At 31.8% G+C, this 19595-nt stretch overlaps 2 protein-coding genes across 3 annotated transcripts; one reads left to right on the top strand and one right to left on the bottom strand.

The window, feature by feature from the left end:
- Positions 1 to 534: 534 nt before the first annotated feature.
- Positions 535 to 7217, top strand: LOC105833211 (sorting nexin-29). Of its 2 annotated transcripts, none has more exons than XM_012674766.3 (12): positions 535 to 792; positions 3126 to 3386; positions 3638 to 3939; positions 4019 to 4141; positions 4443 to 4692; positions 4777 to 4903; positions 5100 to 5341; positions 5620 to 5832; positions 5909 to 6065; positions 6147 to 6287; positions 6369 to 6508; positions 6884 to 7217. In XM_012674766.3, the coding sequence occupies exons 2-12, from the start codon at positions 3151 to 3153 to the stop codon at positions 6966 to 6968; spliced, it is 2016 nt and encodes a 671-aa protein (XP_012530220.1). In that variant the 5' UTR covers positions 535 to 792; positions 3126 to 3150; the 3' UTR covers positions 6969 to 7217. The 2 variants fall into 2 exon arrangements, with proteins under 2 accessions (XP_012530220.1, XP_012530219.1); XM_012674765.3 differs by having other exon boundaries at positions 536 to 792; positions 3139 to 3386.
- Positions 7218 to 9122: 1905 nt separating this feature from the next.
- LOC105833210 (protein FAM117B) lies at positions 9123 to 17565 on the bottom strand. Its single transcript, XM_012674762.3, has 9 exons — positions 17292 to 17565; positions 16035 to 16192; positions 15590 to 15690; positions 15365 to 15507; positions 15120 to 15286; positions 14600 to 14729; positions 13884 to 13964; positions 12687 to 12822; positions 9123 to 12606 (listed from the first exon to the last, which is right to left on the bottom strand). The coding sequence occupies exons 1-9, from the start codon at positions 17527 to 17529 to the stop codon at positions 12423 to 12425; spliced, it is 1338 nt and encodes a 445-aa protein (XP_012530216.1). The 5' UTR covers positions 17530 to 17565; the 3' UTR covers positions 9123 to 12422.
- Between the last annotated feature and the right edge of the window lie 2030 nt (positions 17566 to 19595).

Raw genomic sequence — 19595 nt, 5'->3', positions numbered from 1 at the left:
ATCCAATACAACCAAACACGGGATTGATAACGACCTGTAATCAACCGAACGCGTCGCAAGTGTCGCAACGTCCCTCAGCCAACGGATCTGTTCGTTCTACTTGCACTTTATGCAATTTTGCGTACTCGAACCTCGCATTTTGTTTTATCTTCCGGACATGCGAAATCTCGTTTCAGAAGCACAAAAAACGTTAAGGAATCAAGTGAGAGCGAGGTCTGGATTTCGTTCCTGCGGGAGAACGTAAGACAGGCCTCGAATTTTGAAAACAAAATCTCTTTGGATAACTTCCAGCAGCGCGCACAAATAGGACTTTACGCGTTCCCGCCATTTCTCAGCCAATCAGCGGCGCGCGTGCGAAACGTGCCTCCACTCGTGCGCCTTCTCTTTCTCCCCGTCGCGGGAATCGCATCTATCTTCGTCTCGTTGATACGTTGACGCGTCCGTGGTGGCGCTGCCGTGCAGCGCGTCGAGCGGGTCGACGGAACCGTCGCGTTGCTGCAATTGGCAGCGATGATGACTGGTCAGTTCGACTCAGTTCCGCCCCTGGCGTCGCGAGTTTTCGCAATTGTCTTGTGCAATAACTGCGATCGGATGCTCGCGCGCGTGAAGTATGTCATGACGCGACGACGCACCGACAGCCTCCTCGTGTCTTCAGAGAGTGACGGTTAACCTGCCCGCCGCGGGTCACCCGCCTACGGACCGCCGCGGAGTGTCGCGCGGTCATCTCCTAACGAACGCTGGCCAAGCCTCGTCCGTGAAAGTGAATCCAGGCGGTGATACCTCGCTTAAATGGTGAGCTCGGTCTCCCTTTGTTTCCCCTCGCCGCATATCGTGGTTGTCATTGATATCGTAATACGTCAGCGCTACCACGTTCGTGCGTAATCGCGGGGTGATTATCGCGATGATCTGCGATAACGCGTCGCGACAACACCGAGTATCGAGGTGTGTTTTCCGAAAGAAATCCGGAGAAATTGAGAGAGTTTCGGTCCCCTTACATTTCCCCTGTCGCGAATTATCGTTGGGCTGCAGAGCCGTTTTACGTATTTCTCATGGCAGTTCTTTCGTGTTTTGCGTGGGTACGTTTTGCATAGAGATCTGATTGACAAATCTCCAGGAATACGCAGATTCTCCGAAGGCGTGATGACTTATAAGGAACGCGGTAGCACCGAGAGAGAGAAAGAAAGAGAGAGAGAGAGAGAGAGATAATTTTCTTTGTATCAAAACAATATTTCTTAATTTACAAATTGTTATACGAATAATTCTCCGATAATTATATTTCTACTATTGCATTTAGAAACGTACAAACAATATTATAGTTTCCTTATCATAAATTCTTAAAAAAAAAATTAAGTATATACTTTTTTCTGTCATCTCTATAATTGGGTCTTTATGTATATATACTTATGAGAATAATTTTTCTTAAAAAATAGCTTTTCTGAACGTAAAAATTTGTTAAGTTACGTTATAACTAATTTTTTAAATATTGCTGATATTTAAATGATTGAGAAATATATTCAAAAATATTTAAATGTAAAATAGATGTCATATTTATCATTTAAATAAATACTTTATTTATTTATATTATTGATAATGATAATAATATTGTCTTCAAATATAAAATGCATTGTAAAGAAAATTTTTCAAAATGGTTATTGCGACTATCTGATATTTACTTCCCAATATTTAAATATTGTGAAATCTGAAATATATATATATATATATATATATATATATATATATATATAATTATTTATAAAATTTGGAAAATATAGAGCCAACAAACCTTGCAAAACATTGGATGTGATAATAGATGTAATGCATAAAATAATTAATGAAAGTCATCTAATTTACAAACAACCAGAAATATGGTCATCTTTAATGTAAAAAAATTCATAATATTTGCTTCTTATAATTCATTCCTAATGGTAAGCCTCTCATCAAATATCATACAGGAAACATTTATTCGTCAAACAATAGTCAATATTAAGGCAATTAGTCAACGGACATAAAAATATGCTGCTGAGAGACCAAATAGTTTTAACGTAATGGTGTGCCTTGGTATTTTAAATGAACCAAACTCTTTTAATATAGACTTAGTCAATGGCTATGAATTTTCTTGTAATTTTTATACTTTGAGGATGACCATATTTCTGGTTGAAACGTTTGTAAATTAGATGATTTTCATCAATTATTTTATGCATTAAATTGCATCCAACATCTTGCAAGGTTTGTTGGTCCTATATTTCTTAAATTTTATTTCGCTTTTATTACTTAGAAAACTTTACATTTACATTTGATTTATAATTATTTATATGTTTAAAAATTATGTAGAGAAAGGTCATCAAATGCTCTTATTTTTCTCCTAAAGTGGCAATTCTCGAAAACTAAACATTACATAGTTTTAATACTGATAAAAACATGATCTGTTTAAATAATTGAAGAAATAAAAATCCATAGTTTTTAAATTTATGATGTCTTTATATATATAATTAAAAACAAATCTAATCTAATCTAACATTCATATATAATTACGCTACATGTTGTATCTTTATGGCAACAGTATAAAATATTTGCATAATTGACCAAAAAAATTTTACATTGAAGTGAAAGATTTCTAGGAATCTTAACATAGATTAGCTTGTAAATATTTTGAACAAATAACATGTTAAAAGAAAAAAAAATATAGCCTACTATGCCAGTTTTGGAATCCAAATTCTCAGACATTTGCTTTTGGTTATGTTGTGACATTATATTTCAAAATATGAAACTGTATTATAAAAACTGCTACATTTGATAGAAGACATTTTACATTTATATTTTTTTAAATTTATTTTTAGCTTTTATTTAAGAAATACTATTCATAAACAAAATGAAAAGGGAAAGGTTGTGCCAGTATTAGTAATTTTTTAATATTAATTTAAATGATTAAAATAATAATTTGATATGACTAACAATTACTAAAAATAATTCTGAAATAATTTTTTGTAACTATATATATATATATATATATATATATATATATAAAATATATATTCTACATTAATAAAAATAAAGAATATAGTTTAAGAAATTTTAATATTCTTCTTGAAACTGTTGATTTAAGATAGATCTATTTCGTAAAACAGGTATTTATTCTAGGCTTTGCGTATTATGTCAGCGATAGTGCCGAACACACAAAATATAGTAGATCATGTGGCTGAGAAGGAAAAGTTATTGGAAGAACTATTAGTGTCTCAAAAAGAATGCCAAGTTAGATTTGGTGGACCGAAGACAGAATTAGCCACAGAATCAGAAGCATGTGTAGCAAAGCTCTGCCATATATTTGAATTGATTTTTAGTCATGGGTTAAAAACAAATTACATAGAAAAAATCAATTCAGCATTCAGGTAATGTTTATATTTATTTATCTTCTTTTTATCATATTTCCTGCATAAAGCATGCAAGGTCATAAAACAGATCACATGCTTTATCTACAACATGACTCAGCAAGATAATAAATACATGGATAATTTTTCTTCTGATAACTTTGCAGCATAATTTGTACATATGTGATCAAATTTATTTATAAATTACAATGTGTTATAAAAATATGTTGCATTAAGATAACAGAATTCTTTCATGTATATTTGTTTTACAGACATGTATCTGATTTGGTTTCTGGTGGCAATACAAGACCTGGCAATGCAGCGGATGTAGCATTCTGGCCATGCATAAAGGATCAACTTACTTGGCATGAACAGGAGCGTTTTAGTATGTTGAGAAAAGTTCAAACAGATTATGGTCGAGGCAGAGCATGGCTGAGAGCTGCCTTGAATGAAAAATCTCTAGAACGGCACTTGCATGCTATCATAAATCCTAGTACACTGTCTCCTTTTTATGAAGAATGGGCCTTTTTACTTGATCAAGAAAAGAGTTGTGTGTTGCCTAATGTAGCCGCAGGTATTTATTTTTAAATAATTGCCTTACAAAATTCTTATTAAAAAATATTCAATTAATCATTTATATGCATACTTATTAGGACTTGGTACAATTTTATTTGCGATAAGAACAGACAATGAGGAACTTGATGACCTAAACAGAAAAGAAATGGATAGAAATAGATACGCGCAATCAGAGCCAATTATTTCTACAATTATACCAGGTATGTACTTAATATATATAAATATATAAAAAAAGCAAAATATTTCTTATATCTGTTAATTAAAAATAATGTTACAAGATTATATACATATTTTGAAATAATTATTATTTATTAATTAAAATAATCACTACTTTCTGATTTTTTCTATTTAGAAAGAAATTTTCTGACCCTAAAGTTTTTAATTTATAATTCTTTTATTTTAAACTTATGTGAAAAATGTTTTACATCAGTATCTAACAGAAAATTTAAACTATTGTAATTGTTAGTATTATTAATTAATATACAAATTGTTATTAAACAGAATCTCTACCGTCTGAACAAGAAAAGCGGAAAAAGAAAGTACAAACTCGTATAATTTCTTTTGATGACAATGAGGAAGAAGAACGCAAGGAAACTGTAACTTCTATTAGTGCCCCATCAACATGCCCCAGTTCTCCAGTGGTAACTCCAAATAAAGATTCTACTTCTCCATGTTTGTCAGATTGTCAACCTCAAGTAGATTCTAATAACAGTATAGTTACCAATACAAAACTTCCAGAATGGGAACAATGGTAAATATCTTGTAGAACAACTAATGCAATAATAGGTACATATGATAGTACCTTTTCTTATAAAATTTTATCTAATATGTACAGTGAATCTTTTGAAGAAGAAAAAATATTGACTCCTGTAATGGACACTGAAAATTTGGGCGGCCTTGTACCTGTTTCATTACTTGATCAAACATTAGATGATATGTTAGTTATGCCAAATTATTTAGACGTAAGTTCACATTTTAATTATTTTTAACAATTATAATTTAACACATACATATCTATTTTTATTATAAATATTTGAAGATTTAAAGTAAAAAGTTATCAACATATTATAAATATTGAATATTTATCAAAATTTACATTAAAAACAAGATTAAAACAAACTTGTAAATATATTTTTTTTATGTTATTTCAATTTATAGGATTCATCAGAAATAACAGAACCTGCATTGGAAGCAACAGAACCATTAGTTGGTTTAGAGTTTCATGTAAATCCAGAGAATTTAGATATAGATACGTTACGCGTAAGACTTTTAGCTATGACAGAAGTTCTAGAACAAGCTAGAGAAGATGCTATAACAAGTAGATTGCAATTAGCTCGTTTTCAAAGACAACATCAACATTATTTGGAAAAGCACGAATTACAGTTGCAAACATTGAACAGGTAATCATAATTGTTTATACGGTTAATTTATAAACTATTTTGCGGATATATACTAAGTAAATCATGTAACTTTATTCTAATTTTATAATAAAAATATTTTTACACAAAGAGAAAGCGACTATAATTTGTAGATTTACTTTAATTGAATTGTTAAAAAATATGTAATTGGAATCAAATTGTGTAATTTATTATATAATACAATATGCATTATTAACAGTAATTGTGAATATATCAAATAATATAGTACATATTAGTTTGACTCGCTTTTAATTATGCAGAGAGAATGAACTCTTACGACAGCAATTGCGTAAGTATGTCACTGCTGTTCAGATGTTAAGACGGGATTCCAATTCCACGGTGTCCGAGGAGGATCCATCATTAGACTACCATAATGAAGCTCGACAATACGAGGAAAAGTTAATACAAGTTGCAGATATGCATGCCGAGTTAATGGAATTTAATGCTAGATTGACAATGCAGTTGACAAACAGGTGTGTATTGATGCAAGGTCATATGGGTAGCCTTGTGATAATAGATCTCTAAATTGTTTAAACACTTGGTGTGCAGGGATAGATTAGTGAAGATGTTGCAAACAGAATTGGAGTGTCTCCGAGGACCATTGAACGAAGACGATTTACCTGCGGAACCACCATGTCTTATTCACATATGGATTCCTTCGGCATTTCTCACAGGACAATCATCTGATATCCATCACGTTTATCAAGTATGACCATCTTGTGTTTGTACTAAAATATTTTTACCAAGATGATTTGTGTGATTTAATTTGTTTATTTATTGCACACAGATTTACGTACGCATAAGAGACATAGAATGGAATATTTACCGACGATATGCTCAATTTTACGCGCTTTATAAGGAGCTAAAGAAACATGACACTATTGTTACAACTTTCGAATTTCCACCGAAGAAAACAATAGGAAATAAGGTAAGCGATTGATATGTTAAGGCATATTTATAGTGTAATAACAAAAACATTTAAAACAACAAGAATATTAATAATTTTTAGGATGCAAAATTTGTGGAAGAACGACGGCAAAAGCTGCAGCAGTGGTTACGACGTGTCGTGGGACGCGTAGCGCAGTGTTCACCTGTATTTGCGTGTAGACCGAGCAGACAGACGCTCGTGTCTCTGATGCCTTTTTTTGGGTAATTTATTTAACCTATAAGAATTTTCGATAATTAATGCTACCCAATAATAACAAGAATAATTTTACTACTGGACAACACTGCTATAAATTAAGAAATTTCTTATTTATATAATTTTAAATATATATCTACTTGAATTTAGCGTTAAGTATATAAATATTTATATTTAGCGCTAAGTATAATTAAGTATAAGACTTGCGTTCATTTCAAGATTGATATGTATCAGAATTTACTACTTTTAACGTAAAACGTCATTTCATGAATTGGATCATTAATTTGGATCATTAAAAAATTTTGTCCTCAAAAGATAAAGATTATTTTTTAAATATATTTTTTTATTTTTGTCAAAATATTACAATCAGTTTCTATTTTCAGTGATAGTCCTAATGCTGAGGAATCGAGGAAAAATAATTCTGCAAGAAATACTTTTTCTTCCTCCCCTCAATACATGGGTTTATAATTATGACAATTTTTATAGACAATTTGTACATAATGAAAAAAAATCTTAATTTAATTGCAGACAAGTATCTTGTTATATACAATATACACTGTTGATAATTAAGCAAATAAGGATCGTTGCATGTATTTATGTAAATAAGAATATATCTAAGAATATAACACATGCGATTTATATATGATACCAGCATGTGTATTTAAGATTAATATGTAGCAAAATAATTAAAAGCTGGTCTTTTTTATGCAAGTAAAATTTATATTTTTTAATGTTTTATTACCAAAAGAAATTATCCCAGTTTCAGAAATCCTTTATTAATGATATTACAGAAGAAAGTTTAAAAATAATAAATTATTTTTTTATTAAATCCAATATTAGTATGTATTCGATTTATGAAGCCCAATATATATAATTGAATATAATTAGGTGTAAAATAATAACAGTAATAAAATGTAAATTATTTTTGCTAAAAAATTATGGATACGTATATAAAACAATAAAAAAAGTAACACATGCATGAAAAAGTGACTGAAGTATAAATTTATTCAGATATATATCATAATTTTTCTTAATAAAAAATGAATAATATGAACTTTTTATTCATAATGCATATCGAATTATAAGATTTTATCTTGTTTTCTAAAAAGTTTATTTACGTAAGGCGTCTTAATAGTAATATAAAAAGGTACATTTTTCCATTTATCCTTTATGACAAAAATAAAGGTGCATATTGTTATCGGAATAAGTACATATAATATTATGCCGATAAATCAGAGTACAACTAATCGTATATAAAAATCATAAATTTTAATAACTTACACAAAATATTCTCACTATGGAGAGGTAAGATAATAAGAGGACACTCATATATGAGATCAAAGATATTAATAAGTATATCTCGAAATAAATCTGCGCAAAACGCAAGTAGCACTTTTGGCTCATTTAAACAACAATTCATTTCTTTACAATATATTTGTACTAGGCAACACTTTGGCTGTGCTCACCTTTCCATATTGAGAGAAGTTCTTTCTTCCTTAATGGCATGGTACGTTTCGAGTTACAAATATACTTATTATTATTATTATTATTATTATTATTATTATTATTATTATTATTATTATTATTATTAACATCTCTTTTTTCCTGATCGACGAATAAAGATCAGTAGTAATTATATCATTTTGTTGAAGCCATCACATAACAGTTGATGTTTTCATGGCCAAACGAAATATCATGAGCTTTACAAATTACATTACATCACAATCGCAGTATAATATAATCGTATTCATTATAAGCATTTTTAAACTGTGCATATTATTTTTTAAATAATTATTTAAAAACGACAAAATTAAACAAATTTTAGTTTTAAATTATAGCATGTCAAGATTTCAATATAGATATTAAAAAGTACTTTTTTCTAATATTCTCAATGCTAACTTTGTTTTATATAATTCCTGAATACACATTTGTGATAATTAATCGAGAATATATTAAAATATCATTAAACTGCGAAAGAGACATTTAATAAAGTAATTAGAATTGTATATTGTATATATTCAGATAAAATATTATAATATTAAAATTTATTTATAAAACTACAAGCCAATAAATCATGAACGAACAAGAATATACAAAGTTGTTTTAGAATAATATATATCATTTCCCGTTGAAAATTGAAATAAATTTTTTTAATGAAAATGTAAAGCAAAATTAATATCTAGTACCAATTTTTAAATTAAAAAATTTTTCTGTATATAGCAATCTGGGAACATCTTGTAAGTAAAAAAAAGTTATTAATAATTATTGATAAGTAATTATTGCGAAAATATGAGCACAAAATTATTTTTGTATATGTACACATTAATATATATACACCAACATGCTATTGTTGCTTTATTAATAAACTCATTTAATTTTGTGAAAATATGCATCACTATGTATTAGAAATGGTTAGTACAAGAAGCGATAACTTATTATTTACATGCTCTATTTCTCTTTTCTGACTAATTTTGATTTAGCCCTAGGACCAGCTAGAAACAAATTCTAACTGTTCAATCTATAAGACACAGAACATAAAGCAATATTATAAGTGGCATTGTAAGATACTCTTTCAGAATATTCAGAATGTCGTAATTAATTGTAAAACAAACGATTATGTTCGTTATATTAGAAATTCAAATTTATGTATTTATTAGGCCAAGTCGGCGAACTTATACATGTGACAAAATACAGAATTTTCACAATTTTGTAAATATTGATTCGTGTGTAAACAACCGTTTTATCAATATTATACATTTATAAATCATGTCAGTATAATATAACAGTGAATGAAATAAAGTGCTTATTTACGTAAGCTTTGTTTTTTTCAAATAAATTTAAAGTATAAATCAAATTTTGATTATTTCAGCAAATATGTATGCGTCATTCGAATAGCAGAAATACATTGCTCGGTACATCAAAATATTTTTAAAACACATATTTTCGCGAACAAGCAGTACGGAATTCTAGAAAGTGGGTCAATAATAGCCCTCATAGAGTAAAAAACAATACATAGTTTTATATATTTATTATAAAACAGTGAATAAAAGTTGCATTTAATTTTTCAGCAGGTATATAAATTTTTTTAAAGATATTTTATACACTATACATGTTTTATGTATTGAAAAGTTTGTATAATTCTGAGCATCTTACAAATTACAATAAATATGATCAACAATTTTCACTTTTTTGTGTGCAAGATACTGCAACAATACATCTAGACTGTCCTAGGGTTAAATGAACTTTTTAATTGACATAATCATTTTGCCGTTTCTGAAGCCTGCTCAGATTTAGATATGTAGAGAGAATGTACCGAACAATAGTGACGTAAAGAGATTAATATTTAATAAATTACAAGAGTATATCTATACTCGTTCATAAGTAATCAGTGATTTGAGCCTAATTTATCTTTAAATTTTTTTAGATATATTCGAATAACAGGTAATATTCTCAGTTCTAGCAGTCTTCATACGCGTTACTCTGCTTACAGAATTGACAACAAAAGCTAACAATAATGATAACACATTACGCAAGTACACGAAGGTTAAAGAGTGGAGCCTTATGATAAAGTACAGTGAAAATAATGAGGCTAGTTGAAACACCATTTCTTTTTCATCTACTGCTCATTAAAAGTTACTGCTTATTAAAAGTACGAAAACCTTTCATTTTATTCATTAACATTAATTATACATTGTCGTGTTACGTCGGAATCATTTTCCGTTCGAAGTGCAAAGCACAAACAGACTGGAGTACGTAATTGAATACGTTTTCTTTTTCTTTAAAAGCTGCTTTACACTCATAGATAAGACGACAAAGTGATGGTATGAGGTGTTGTTAGATCTGTAGCAAAATAAATAAAAACGAAGTTCTTTCTCTTAAACTAGTAAATACTACAGTATCTTTGTATTGTATACACTTTAACTAGCCAGTGCATCTTTTTTATGTATATCCTCTCTCTTTTTGTGTATGACTCTCTGATTAACCTTCCTGTCTATGTAGCACACCTTACCACGCATTCTAAGGCATGAACTTCCTAGTGAGCTGGATAAGAGAGCATAGACCAGTGTGCCAGGTACTTATGTGTTAACATTCTTTTCTTTTTCTTCACTGTTGTGGCTAGATATATATTACATTATTAGAAAGTATATTACTATCGTATTTAAAAAACCGTTCCTTCTGCTCTTGACTTTACATTCTATCAAGATTCTTATTTTCCACAGTAACTATAAAAACCGTTTGCAAAAACTTTTCTTATTAAAAAGCAAAAAATAAACTTGAAGTTCTTGAGTGGCTATGTCTGCATATACTAAATAATAATTTAACCCACTCCACGAATAACTTTCAATAAAAATCCATTATTTTTTAAATTTCTGTTAATAAAATGTAGTAAATACCTTTGTAAAAATTTAAAACGACTTTTCTATCTGAATTGCTAATTGTATGATCTAATGTGACATAGATTGATAATTGCGTTTGAGCAAATATTTTATGCGTTAAAGATGATTTTTCTTTGTTAGAAGATTTTTTTTCAAAGTTATTCATGTGAATGGCTTAATTAGGATTCTGATATTACAACACATGCATACTGTGACTTGTATAAGACGCAGATTATATGTTTTCAGCATAATTATCCATGTCTATACAAATACACGCATACCTATCTTCCATGCCAGATTAGGGAACCGTTTTTACTCAAATCTGATACCATATTAGTGAAAGCACATGTCATCGATCATTATTTAGTATTATCACTCATTGTTTCTGTATTCAATACATATCTATATTCTTGTCTCATTGGACTCATTCCATCATACATTCAATTTGTCACTGTATGTTGTATTGATTATACATATTCAGATTGCAATTTAATATAAGATAAACCAAAAACATTTTAATTTTATAGTATTGTCACAAGATAGAACAGAAAACGAGGCATTATTAATTCTTCAAATAAAATATGACATATTTCTTTAATATTTCAAAATTTAGAGTTTATTTAATTCTGCTTGTCAAAACTGAACTTCCATAAATATATCTAACTCCAAATAAATTTTTGCGATAAACGATCACCCGTATCTGTCTTACATAAAAACAAACATTCTTACAAAGCCATTTCTGTAAAACAAAGACACGCGCACGCGCACGCATACATACATACAGAGGGACACATTATTTTTTTAGCTCCTTGTATAATAATAATTTGAGAATATTTTTAGCATACAAGTAATAATACAAAACGATACAAAATTCTAACAGTGATTCATCTGTCATTAGGTAATTGAGTTACTTCAAGCAATGAAGATTCTAATAAAACATTATAGAGACAAGCAGCAATGTATATATACATATGCATACATATGCATATATATATATCGTGAACACGTGCTCTTTTTTTATATCCGTAAAATTTTGTTTATTTCAACAATGAAGTTTAATACCTTTTCTCATCTTGAATATTTATTCGTGTATACAAAATTAAAGTCGTTTAGCACATTTAGCACTAAATTTAGAATACACAATTTCATTAGTCTTTTTTCCCTGTAGAACACAATGTTCATTCCTAAACCATTTGTCGTTTCTTTTCTTTTTGTTTTTTTTTCCTTTTAGTTATCACAAATTATTGTTCCTCGTATTTATTATTGTTTCGATCATTATAACGGAGCTCTCAAATATCTTCCAAAACTTTTTTTATCGATGCAATTGCAACTTCTCTTTAATTACACAATTCACGATGTCCGCGCGATGTCCGCACGGGGGTGCACTGGGAACAGGCTGTTCTTTTGTTCGGTAACTTTTTTGTCGTTATATGCCTTTATCTCGAAGTAAATCACTTTCTACCCACAAGGTCGTTAAAAAAAAATATATATATGTATATATACTAATCGAGTTTATAAGTGTAACACCGCAAGGTAAAGAGTGGGACTATGGATTTGGAGGAGGTGTGGTCGGTGTTGTATGCGCGGAGGGTGATGCACTGGCGACCATTGTCGGACTGGCCGGCTGTTGCAATGGCAGGAACGCTGATCCCAAGCTGGGTTTTAACTGGAATGCTGGAACGCACGGCTTTGGGCAATACTCTAGTTTGCTCAAATCTATCATGGGCCGCCTACACATAGGGAAACATAAAAAAAAAGATATTCAAATCATAGCAGATAATACTGTAGAATAAAGTTATCTTTATATTACCTTGCATCTTCCACAAATTTGAGGTTGACTTTCTCACAGCCATCGGGCGGTTCTCTAGCGAGGAACCTGTTAATGTGAGGAGAAGTGCCGAGACGTCCTTCTCTATCTTGTTCAGGTGTCGAACCACGGCTTCCACCTACAAATTAAAAAGGAACGTTGAAGTCATGTCATCGTAGAAAACGTAACTCAAAGAGCATGTTATTTTTTATGTTGATCGAAGTATGTAACAGGAATTCATGCCATTCACTATTTTAACTTCAAAAAATTAGTATGGTTGCTCACTTATGTATGTACACAAAAAGATATAGATTTATACAAAACAGAAACATCTTTGTAAGTTTTTGTAATAAAAATAAACAAATGTGTAAAACAAGTTATTTCTTTACATGCTACACATAATATTAAAAATACAGAGAAAAAAAATATATATTGATGTTCTTGCTTTCTCATGGTGCTAAAAAAATAAAATAAATATTAATATTTATTCTGAAATATATTGAATTAAAATTGTAATTATCATGCACTTATAATGTATTGTTTGTTATTTTATGTGTGTGTGTATGTGTGTGTTCACGCGCGCTGCGTAATATGTATGTTTCCAAATATATTGACAATATTTATAATTATAAAAGGAATATTTGATTATAAAGAATAAATAAGTATACAAAATATTTATAAATAATAGCAAATCATGCAACAAATTCAGATATATGTACATGATTTTGTTAATCTCTGGTTTACCTATTACATATTATTATAAGCTGTATATCATCTAATGATATGCATGTTATTGATGGTAAAAAATGGATAAGATCTTGAATAGAAATTCGATCGTAACCGAAATAATATGATTGTAAAAATCATGACCACAAATTTGTCTGTAAACAAAATATGATGTTCTTTTACAAGTTTAAGTTTTATATACGTATCCTGATAAAAGTCTTTAGAAATCGAATACCATGCATATAAAATAAATATATTAATGGATTTTAGCAAAAATATAACTCATGTACTCATTTATGTATAAATATATACATATGTATGAAAATATTTTCTTATATACATATGACACGTATAAGTTAATATGTAATATCAACAGTAACAAATCGAGGAATTAAACACAAACAAATTTGTTAAGTGAAAGCTGATAGATCTATGAAAACGAAAAATCAAATCTTTCCGCAAATGTGCTCCAACCTTGTAAGAGATCGCTAGGCGGACGGGACGCATCCATAACACCAGGAATCAGCGGAGACTCAGAATTCCTAGATGGAGGGCCTGTCTCAACAGGCACACACCTTTAGTTAGTGTGTTATTTATATTGTTGCATTTAGCCAGAAAGAATATGTTTATACACAAACTGGCTATAATAGTTTGATTGATGATAAACAAAAGAATATCATCATACACAAAAAATAAATTAAAAACATAATAGAATTTTTTACAGAATATAATTTCATACTTTTTTAAAAATAAACTTCGAGTAAAAAAATTTTATTCTATATGTTTCATATATTGTTTTTATGTAAAATTATTAAGGCTCAAAATTTATTGGAAAGTTCTAATTTATTAGGAAGCTTTACCCGACAAATATCTATTTTATCTGTCTTTATTTAGAAAGAAAGATAGACACATGTTTACCCAATAGGTAAGTTTACCAAGAAGTTGAAAGAACTAGCCCTAAGAGATTCACACTATGTATAGAGTAAATATAATTTTAAAATAGCCTGATTTTCTTGGCTATTATTCAACTATTTTTTATGAAGAACTCTATGAATTATGTCATTAGTTGCAAATCTTTTGCATATCTATGTAATATCATAATTATAATTACAACATCGTAATTATGCATAATCATTACATGTACTTTCCTTTACTGAAAATTAAACACAAAACGTCATCGCATAATTTACCTGAAGAATAAGAACTGGAAGGAAGGTCGGTAGCTGGTGTTTGTGTGTTGACACTACGAGTAGCCCGCAATAAGTCTGCTAGAGGGGCGTGATGTCCTTCGGGAGTGATGTGTTCGCGATATCGTGCATACTAAAGAAAGAAAAAAAATTTTATACTTTATCAAAATTTATATAAAACAAAAATTTTTATAAGACATGCGTGTGAGCAAAAATCATTATATTAAAAAATGTAAATTTAAAACTTTTATCTTACAGGATATTTTGCAATAATTAATTTTCGGTACCTATATATAAATGCAAAAAACATTAGATATAAATACTCATTATAAGACTATTTTTTGAGAATAATAATAAATTAATTTTTTAGATAAAATATAAATTAGTGTATTTTTCTTAAAACAAAATTTCTACCTTTTTCTAAATAACACAATAATAAATGACAAATTTTTTTCTTACAATCTCGTTTTTTCTTATTAAAATATTAAATTTTATTAATAATATGGAAAATTTTGTATATTACCTTGTCTTCTATTGGATGGTCTGCATCGCTGTTATTAGCTGTATTTTTGAGCACAAGTCCTTCAATTTCTTGATTGAGTCCTTCGATAGACGAACGCATTGGAGGCCTTATTGGTTTCACCGGAATATTCATGGGACTTGCTTTTGTACTCAAGCTAAATTGATTGTCTGCAAAAGTAATAAACATCAAGTATATGTTATTTAACTAAATTGTATGGATAGAACGGTTTTTAGTATGTTACTCACGTATGGATGTCTGTGAAGCAATACTGGGCAGAATTACTGAATGATCTCCGGGAAGTGCAGGTGGTGGACCACCTGGCATTATTAGTCCAAATGCCGCTGTCCGCTCTCTACTGCTAGTACCTTCCTTATTTGTACGTTGTAATCTGTGATAAAAATATATGAAACAGCGTACATAAATTTTATAGACATACAAAAAATATAAACAGCAATAAATTGAACACATACCGATGCCTGAAGTAATTCTTCTCCATTTTTTCATCAGTGACAGTTTGTTCTGTGGGATGACGAGTATGCATTTTTCTTGGCTCATTGGAACATTCTTCCGTCTATAATAAAAATACAAGATGCACACAAATCAAATTAAATAAATGTGATGTAAACATGACATTAAAGCTGTGTTCTAAAATTTATTGCCAGTACTGAAAATGTATAGTTCATGTTATGTGTATTACAAATTTTTAGTACTGACAGTGAATTTTGGAATGCAGCCTAGAACTATTCTTTTTAGTTTAAACTTCTTGCACAGTTCTCTTCAACGTAAACATGAGTAAAAGAGAAAAGATTGACCACACGAGTAATACAAGACATTCAGTTAAAAAAAACAGGCTGTTTAAGGTTACTGTTTAAGTTTTTAAATATGTTTTAAGGAAAAAATAAGAGGTCTACTCACCTGAGTAGATTTGTCTACCAAAAGACTGGAATGCATATAATAGGAGTCACGTGGCCATTGTCCTTTCAGATAAATTGTATCCAAAGATGCTGTCCGTCGAATGCTCTGGCTTCCACTTAAGCTATCACTACAGCGGCCGCTCAATGTTTTTGATTTGGCTGTAAATATAATAACAGTCAATTAATTAAAAACACAAGCAATCCAATCTAAAATTAGTAAATTATAGAATTAAGTGCAAGTATGTGCACCAGACCGACTATAAGCACTGTTTTCGGTTACTGGAATAACTAAAAAGTGTATTTGTGAAATAAAATAGTAAGTAAATATAGATATAAAAATAACAAATACATAGTGTAACCGAACTAAAAATGTCTCTTCGGTTACCCGAGTTACCAAAATTGTGACACACAAGAATAAAAAAATTAATTATTTGGATGTCTGAAAAATAATTTTTAATCTTCCCAACAACTAAAAAATATGTATAAACATGAGTAATTGGGGCAAAAGACAATTTATGAACTGTCGAAACAAAGTTGTAAGTATATGTTACAATATAGCAAATAAACATTAATAAAAACAAAAATTAGATACTTACCAGACAAAAAAATAAATTTGGAATAAGCAATTTATTTGTATGAAAAAGTAATATTTTCTTTGTTTTGTAAATTCAACTGAATAATACAGAAAATTTCTGATACTCAAAGATGATAAACACGGTTCATGTCCTAAGTCATTCTTTCCTCTGTTTTTTTTTCCATTCTATATTGCAAATAACAAAAAGACGAGAGAATTCGTAAACAATTCAAGGATTCAAGAAGTATTTTGCAGAGGCCTCTCTCATTTGCGGTAAGCGCAATAAAAATTTCCGACTTACGTACCTTGAACCGAGTAGTAACGGAAGACGTCTTATGAAAAAAAAAACTTGTTTAACAAATATCAACTTCGCGCAAAACACTCCGCGATCTACGTACCTCTCGGCTGGACCGAAAACTCCAGGGATCACATACGTTTTCGAGGGTCAAGCGACAGTACCGGTAACCCGTTCGAGCTCCGGAGTCATCATCACTCGCGACGATCAGGGAGTCCCTGACGCCGACTCCGGATGCTCACGCGCGCGAATACGCGTTCCTCGGTCAAAACTCCACGAGCACAAAGAACAAGCCTGCGGGGGAGGAGGGGGGAGGGCGCGGGTGAACGGGTAAGGAAAGGAAGGAAAGATAGAGGGGGGGGAGGAGGGGGAAAGGAGGATCGACGTACCTTTGTAGGACAGGGATCCGGGGCTCCGCTGTCCCGAGGAAGACGACGTCTCCGGCGAGATGCGCGCCCGCCAGGCGGCCGCGTTCGTCGGGGAGACCGTGGGACTGTTGCTATTGCTCTTGCGGAGGCTGCTACTCTGCCGGCCCTGCCTCATCAGCGAGCTCACGGGCAGGGTGGCGCGCATCGGGCCCTGCTTCGAGCATGGCGAGGACTTTCGCATACGCTGTGAGCTTGACATCTTTCTCTCTTCACTATTGCGGTGGTGGCGGCGACGGCGATGATTCTCGCGGGTCCGTACGCGCGGTACAACCGATGCGGACGCTAAGCGCACTGCTGGCGGCTTCCTCCTCGACTGGCGGCCGCTCTTTCACTCAGGGCGCGGGAGCTCCTGACGAGTCGCGCGCGCAACTACCGACTACCGACTACGACTACGGGCCGCTTCAGGGACGCCTAGCGTCCCGATGTGGAGAGGCACCTGAGCGCTAAGCGGTACCACGAATTGGAGGGTGATCCTCCGCGCGACCGAAGGTATTCCCGAACGACGGCGACGACGACGGCGACGGCGGCGGCGGCAGCGGCGCGACGACAATGCCCTACGCGTCTTGTCATTTGCAATGTTCTGCTGCTGCTGGCTCGGCACGCGCGTCACGTGACCGCCGCGCGCGCTGACGATTGGTGGCGCGGCGCCCGCGGAGCATCGTACTACGCGAGGAGACGTGCGGCACACCGCGTTCCATTCACTACCACCGTAGCGGCCCAACACCGTGGCGAGTGTGTGGTGAGCTTGGGTGAGCTAGCGTCCTATCGTCGTCTCGGTCCCACGCGCGCACCCGTTCGCCCGTCTCTCTCTCTCTTTCTCTCTCTCGCTCTGTCGCGCGCGCGCGCTCAGGGACGTCGACTCCTACGCGCGCGCTTCTGCTCCTACTAGCCGGGCACCGCGCCGCGATCGCGTAATCCAAAAGCCGGAGCGCGGTCTCTACGAGACAGCGTAGCGTGACGGCACGACGCTTCGTTCGCGCCGGCTTCGCCCAAACTCCCATTAACTTAATCGCCGATTAATTCAGCTGATTTGGATCATTCGCTGTTAAATGTCTACGCGATTCAATTAGCCCTGATCTTTTGTTCCATTTGTCAAACGAGAAAAATTTTTTTTAACTAATTGTTATGGGTCGATATTATTCGATAAGTTATATAATCATCAATTAAATAACCCATTCATTACATGTCGGTTTTTATTAAATGTTGATTAATTTTAATCTTTCTCTAATTTTCAGAAAAGAATAAAAAATAAGTTAAACCAAGATTAAAGTTTGGTAAGTAAAGTAAATCTATATTATTCTAGTAAAAATGAAATCAGAATCTTTAATTAAATGTTTTTCTTTATCAATGTGATGTAATTTTAATCTTTAAAATTTAACTTTTTTGGTTTTTTCTTGTTGTGAGAATTAGAAAGATATATTAAATTCCAGTTGATGTATATAGAATAGATACAAATGAACATAATAGTATTGAAAAAATTGAAAGATATTTATAATTTAAAATACGTGAAAATTTAGTATTGTTGTTAAACACAATTTTTAAGCTTTTTCCATAAAAATTTTATTATGTATGTTTTATATGTTATTAACATGTTTTAAAATGATGGAATATTCAATAATCTACATTTTCGATAGGTTGAATCAGCTATTTAAAAGAAAACTCGATTAGCTAGGTAGAAAAATAAATATTGTAAACTATCGAGTATTCTGTAATGGTGTTTCATTAAAATCACTCGGTGAATCAAGCTTATATATTTATTTACAATGTATTTTATATTACAGCATGATGGAGTCTTGATATATATATATATATATATATATATATATATATATATACACACCTGACATATGACTAGATTAAATAATATCAAAAAATACAAACAAGAGATATATATCAGTCTAAGTTGCATGACGTTTGCGATGGATGGCTGTACGATTCACACATGAAGGGGAAAAAATATCGAATCAGTTGGTATGCTACTTAGGGTAAACACTTAGGCAACAATATTAGGACGTTGATGATAAATCAGGCTTTCAGGATCAGACTTTGAACAAAATTATATACTCAATGCGACTTACGATGTCGATGACTCTAAATACACGTCAACTCATAAATAAGATTTTTAAAAAATTAGGATATAAGTCTATATATAGTTGCGTAATCAATATTGATCACTGCGAAAGTTCTGATTTGATTCTCGATTTACAACTCCGCGTTTCTCCATTTTAACACTTTGACACGTTACATCGCACGGAGAAAACTCTT

This window comes from Monomorium pharaonis, chromosome 2 (assembly GCF_013373865.1).
Source record: "Monomorium pharaonis isolate MP-MQ-018 chromosome 2, ASM1337386v2, whole genome shotgun sequence".
Classification (NCBI taxonomy): domain Eukaryota; kingdom Metazoa; phylum Arthropoda; class Insecta; order Hymenoptera; family Formicidae; genus Monomorium; species Monomorium pharaonis.
This window is presented reverse-complemented; position numbering and strand designations above follow the sequence as displayed.

Bases quoted from the DNA above. Each gene is read 5' to 3' on its own strand.
- LOC105833211 (XM_012674765.3), top strand. The intron at 4,693-4,776 runs GTAAATATCTTG...TAATATGTACAG, and splicing joins CTTCCAGAATGGGAACAATG to TGAATCTTTTGAAGAAGAAA. The intron at 4,904-5,099 runs GTAAGTTCACAT...TTCAATTTATAG, and splicing joins TTATGCCAAATTATTTAGAC to GATTCATCAGAAATAACAGA.
- LOC105833210 (XM_012674762.3), bottom strand. From the start codon at position 17,529: ATGTCAAGCTCACAGCGTATGCGAAAGTCCTCGCCATGCTCGAAGCAG. The intron at 15,691-16,034 runs GTGAGTAGACCT...TTTTTATTATAG, and splicing joins TGGTAGACAAATCTACTCAG to ACGGAAGAATGTTCCAATGA. The intron at 13,965-14,599 runs GTAAATTATGCG...CTGTTGAGACAG, and splicing joins TTCCAGTTCTTATTCTTCAG to GCCCTCCATCTAGGAATTCT.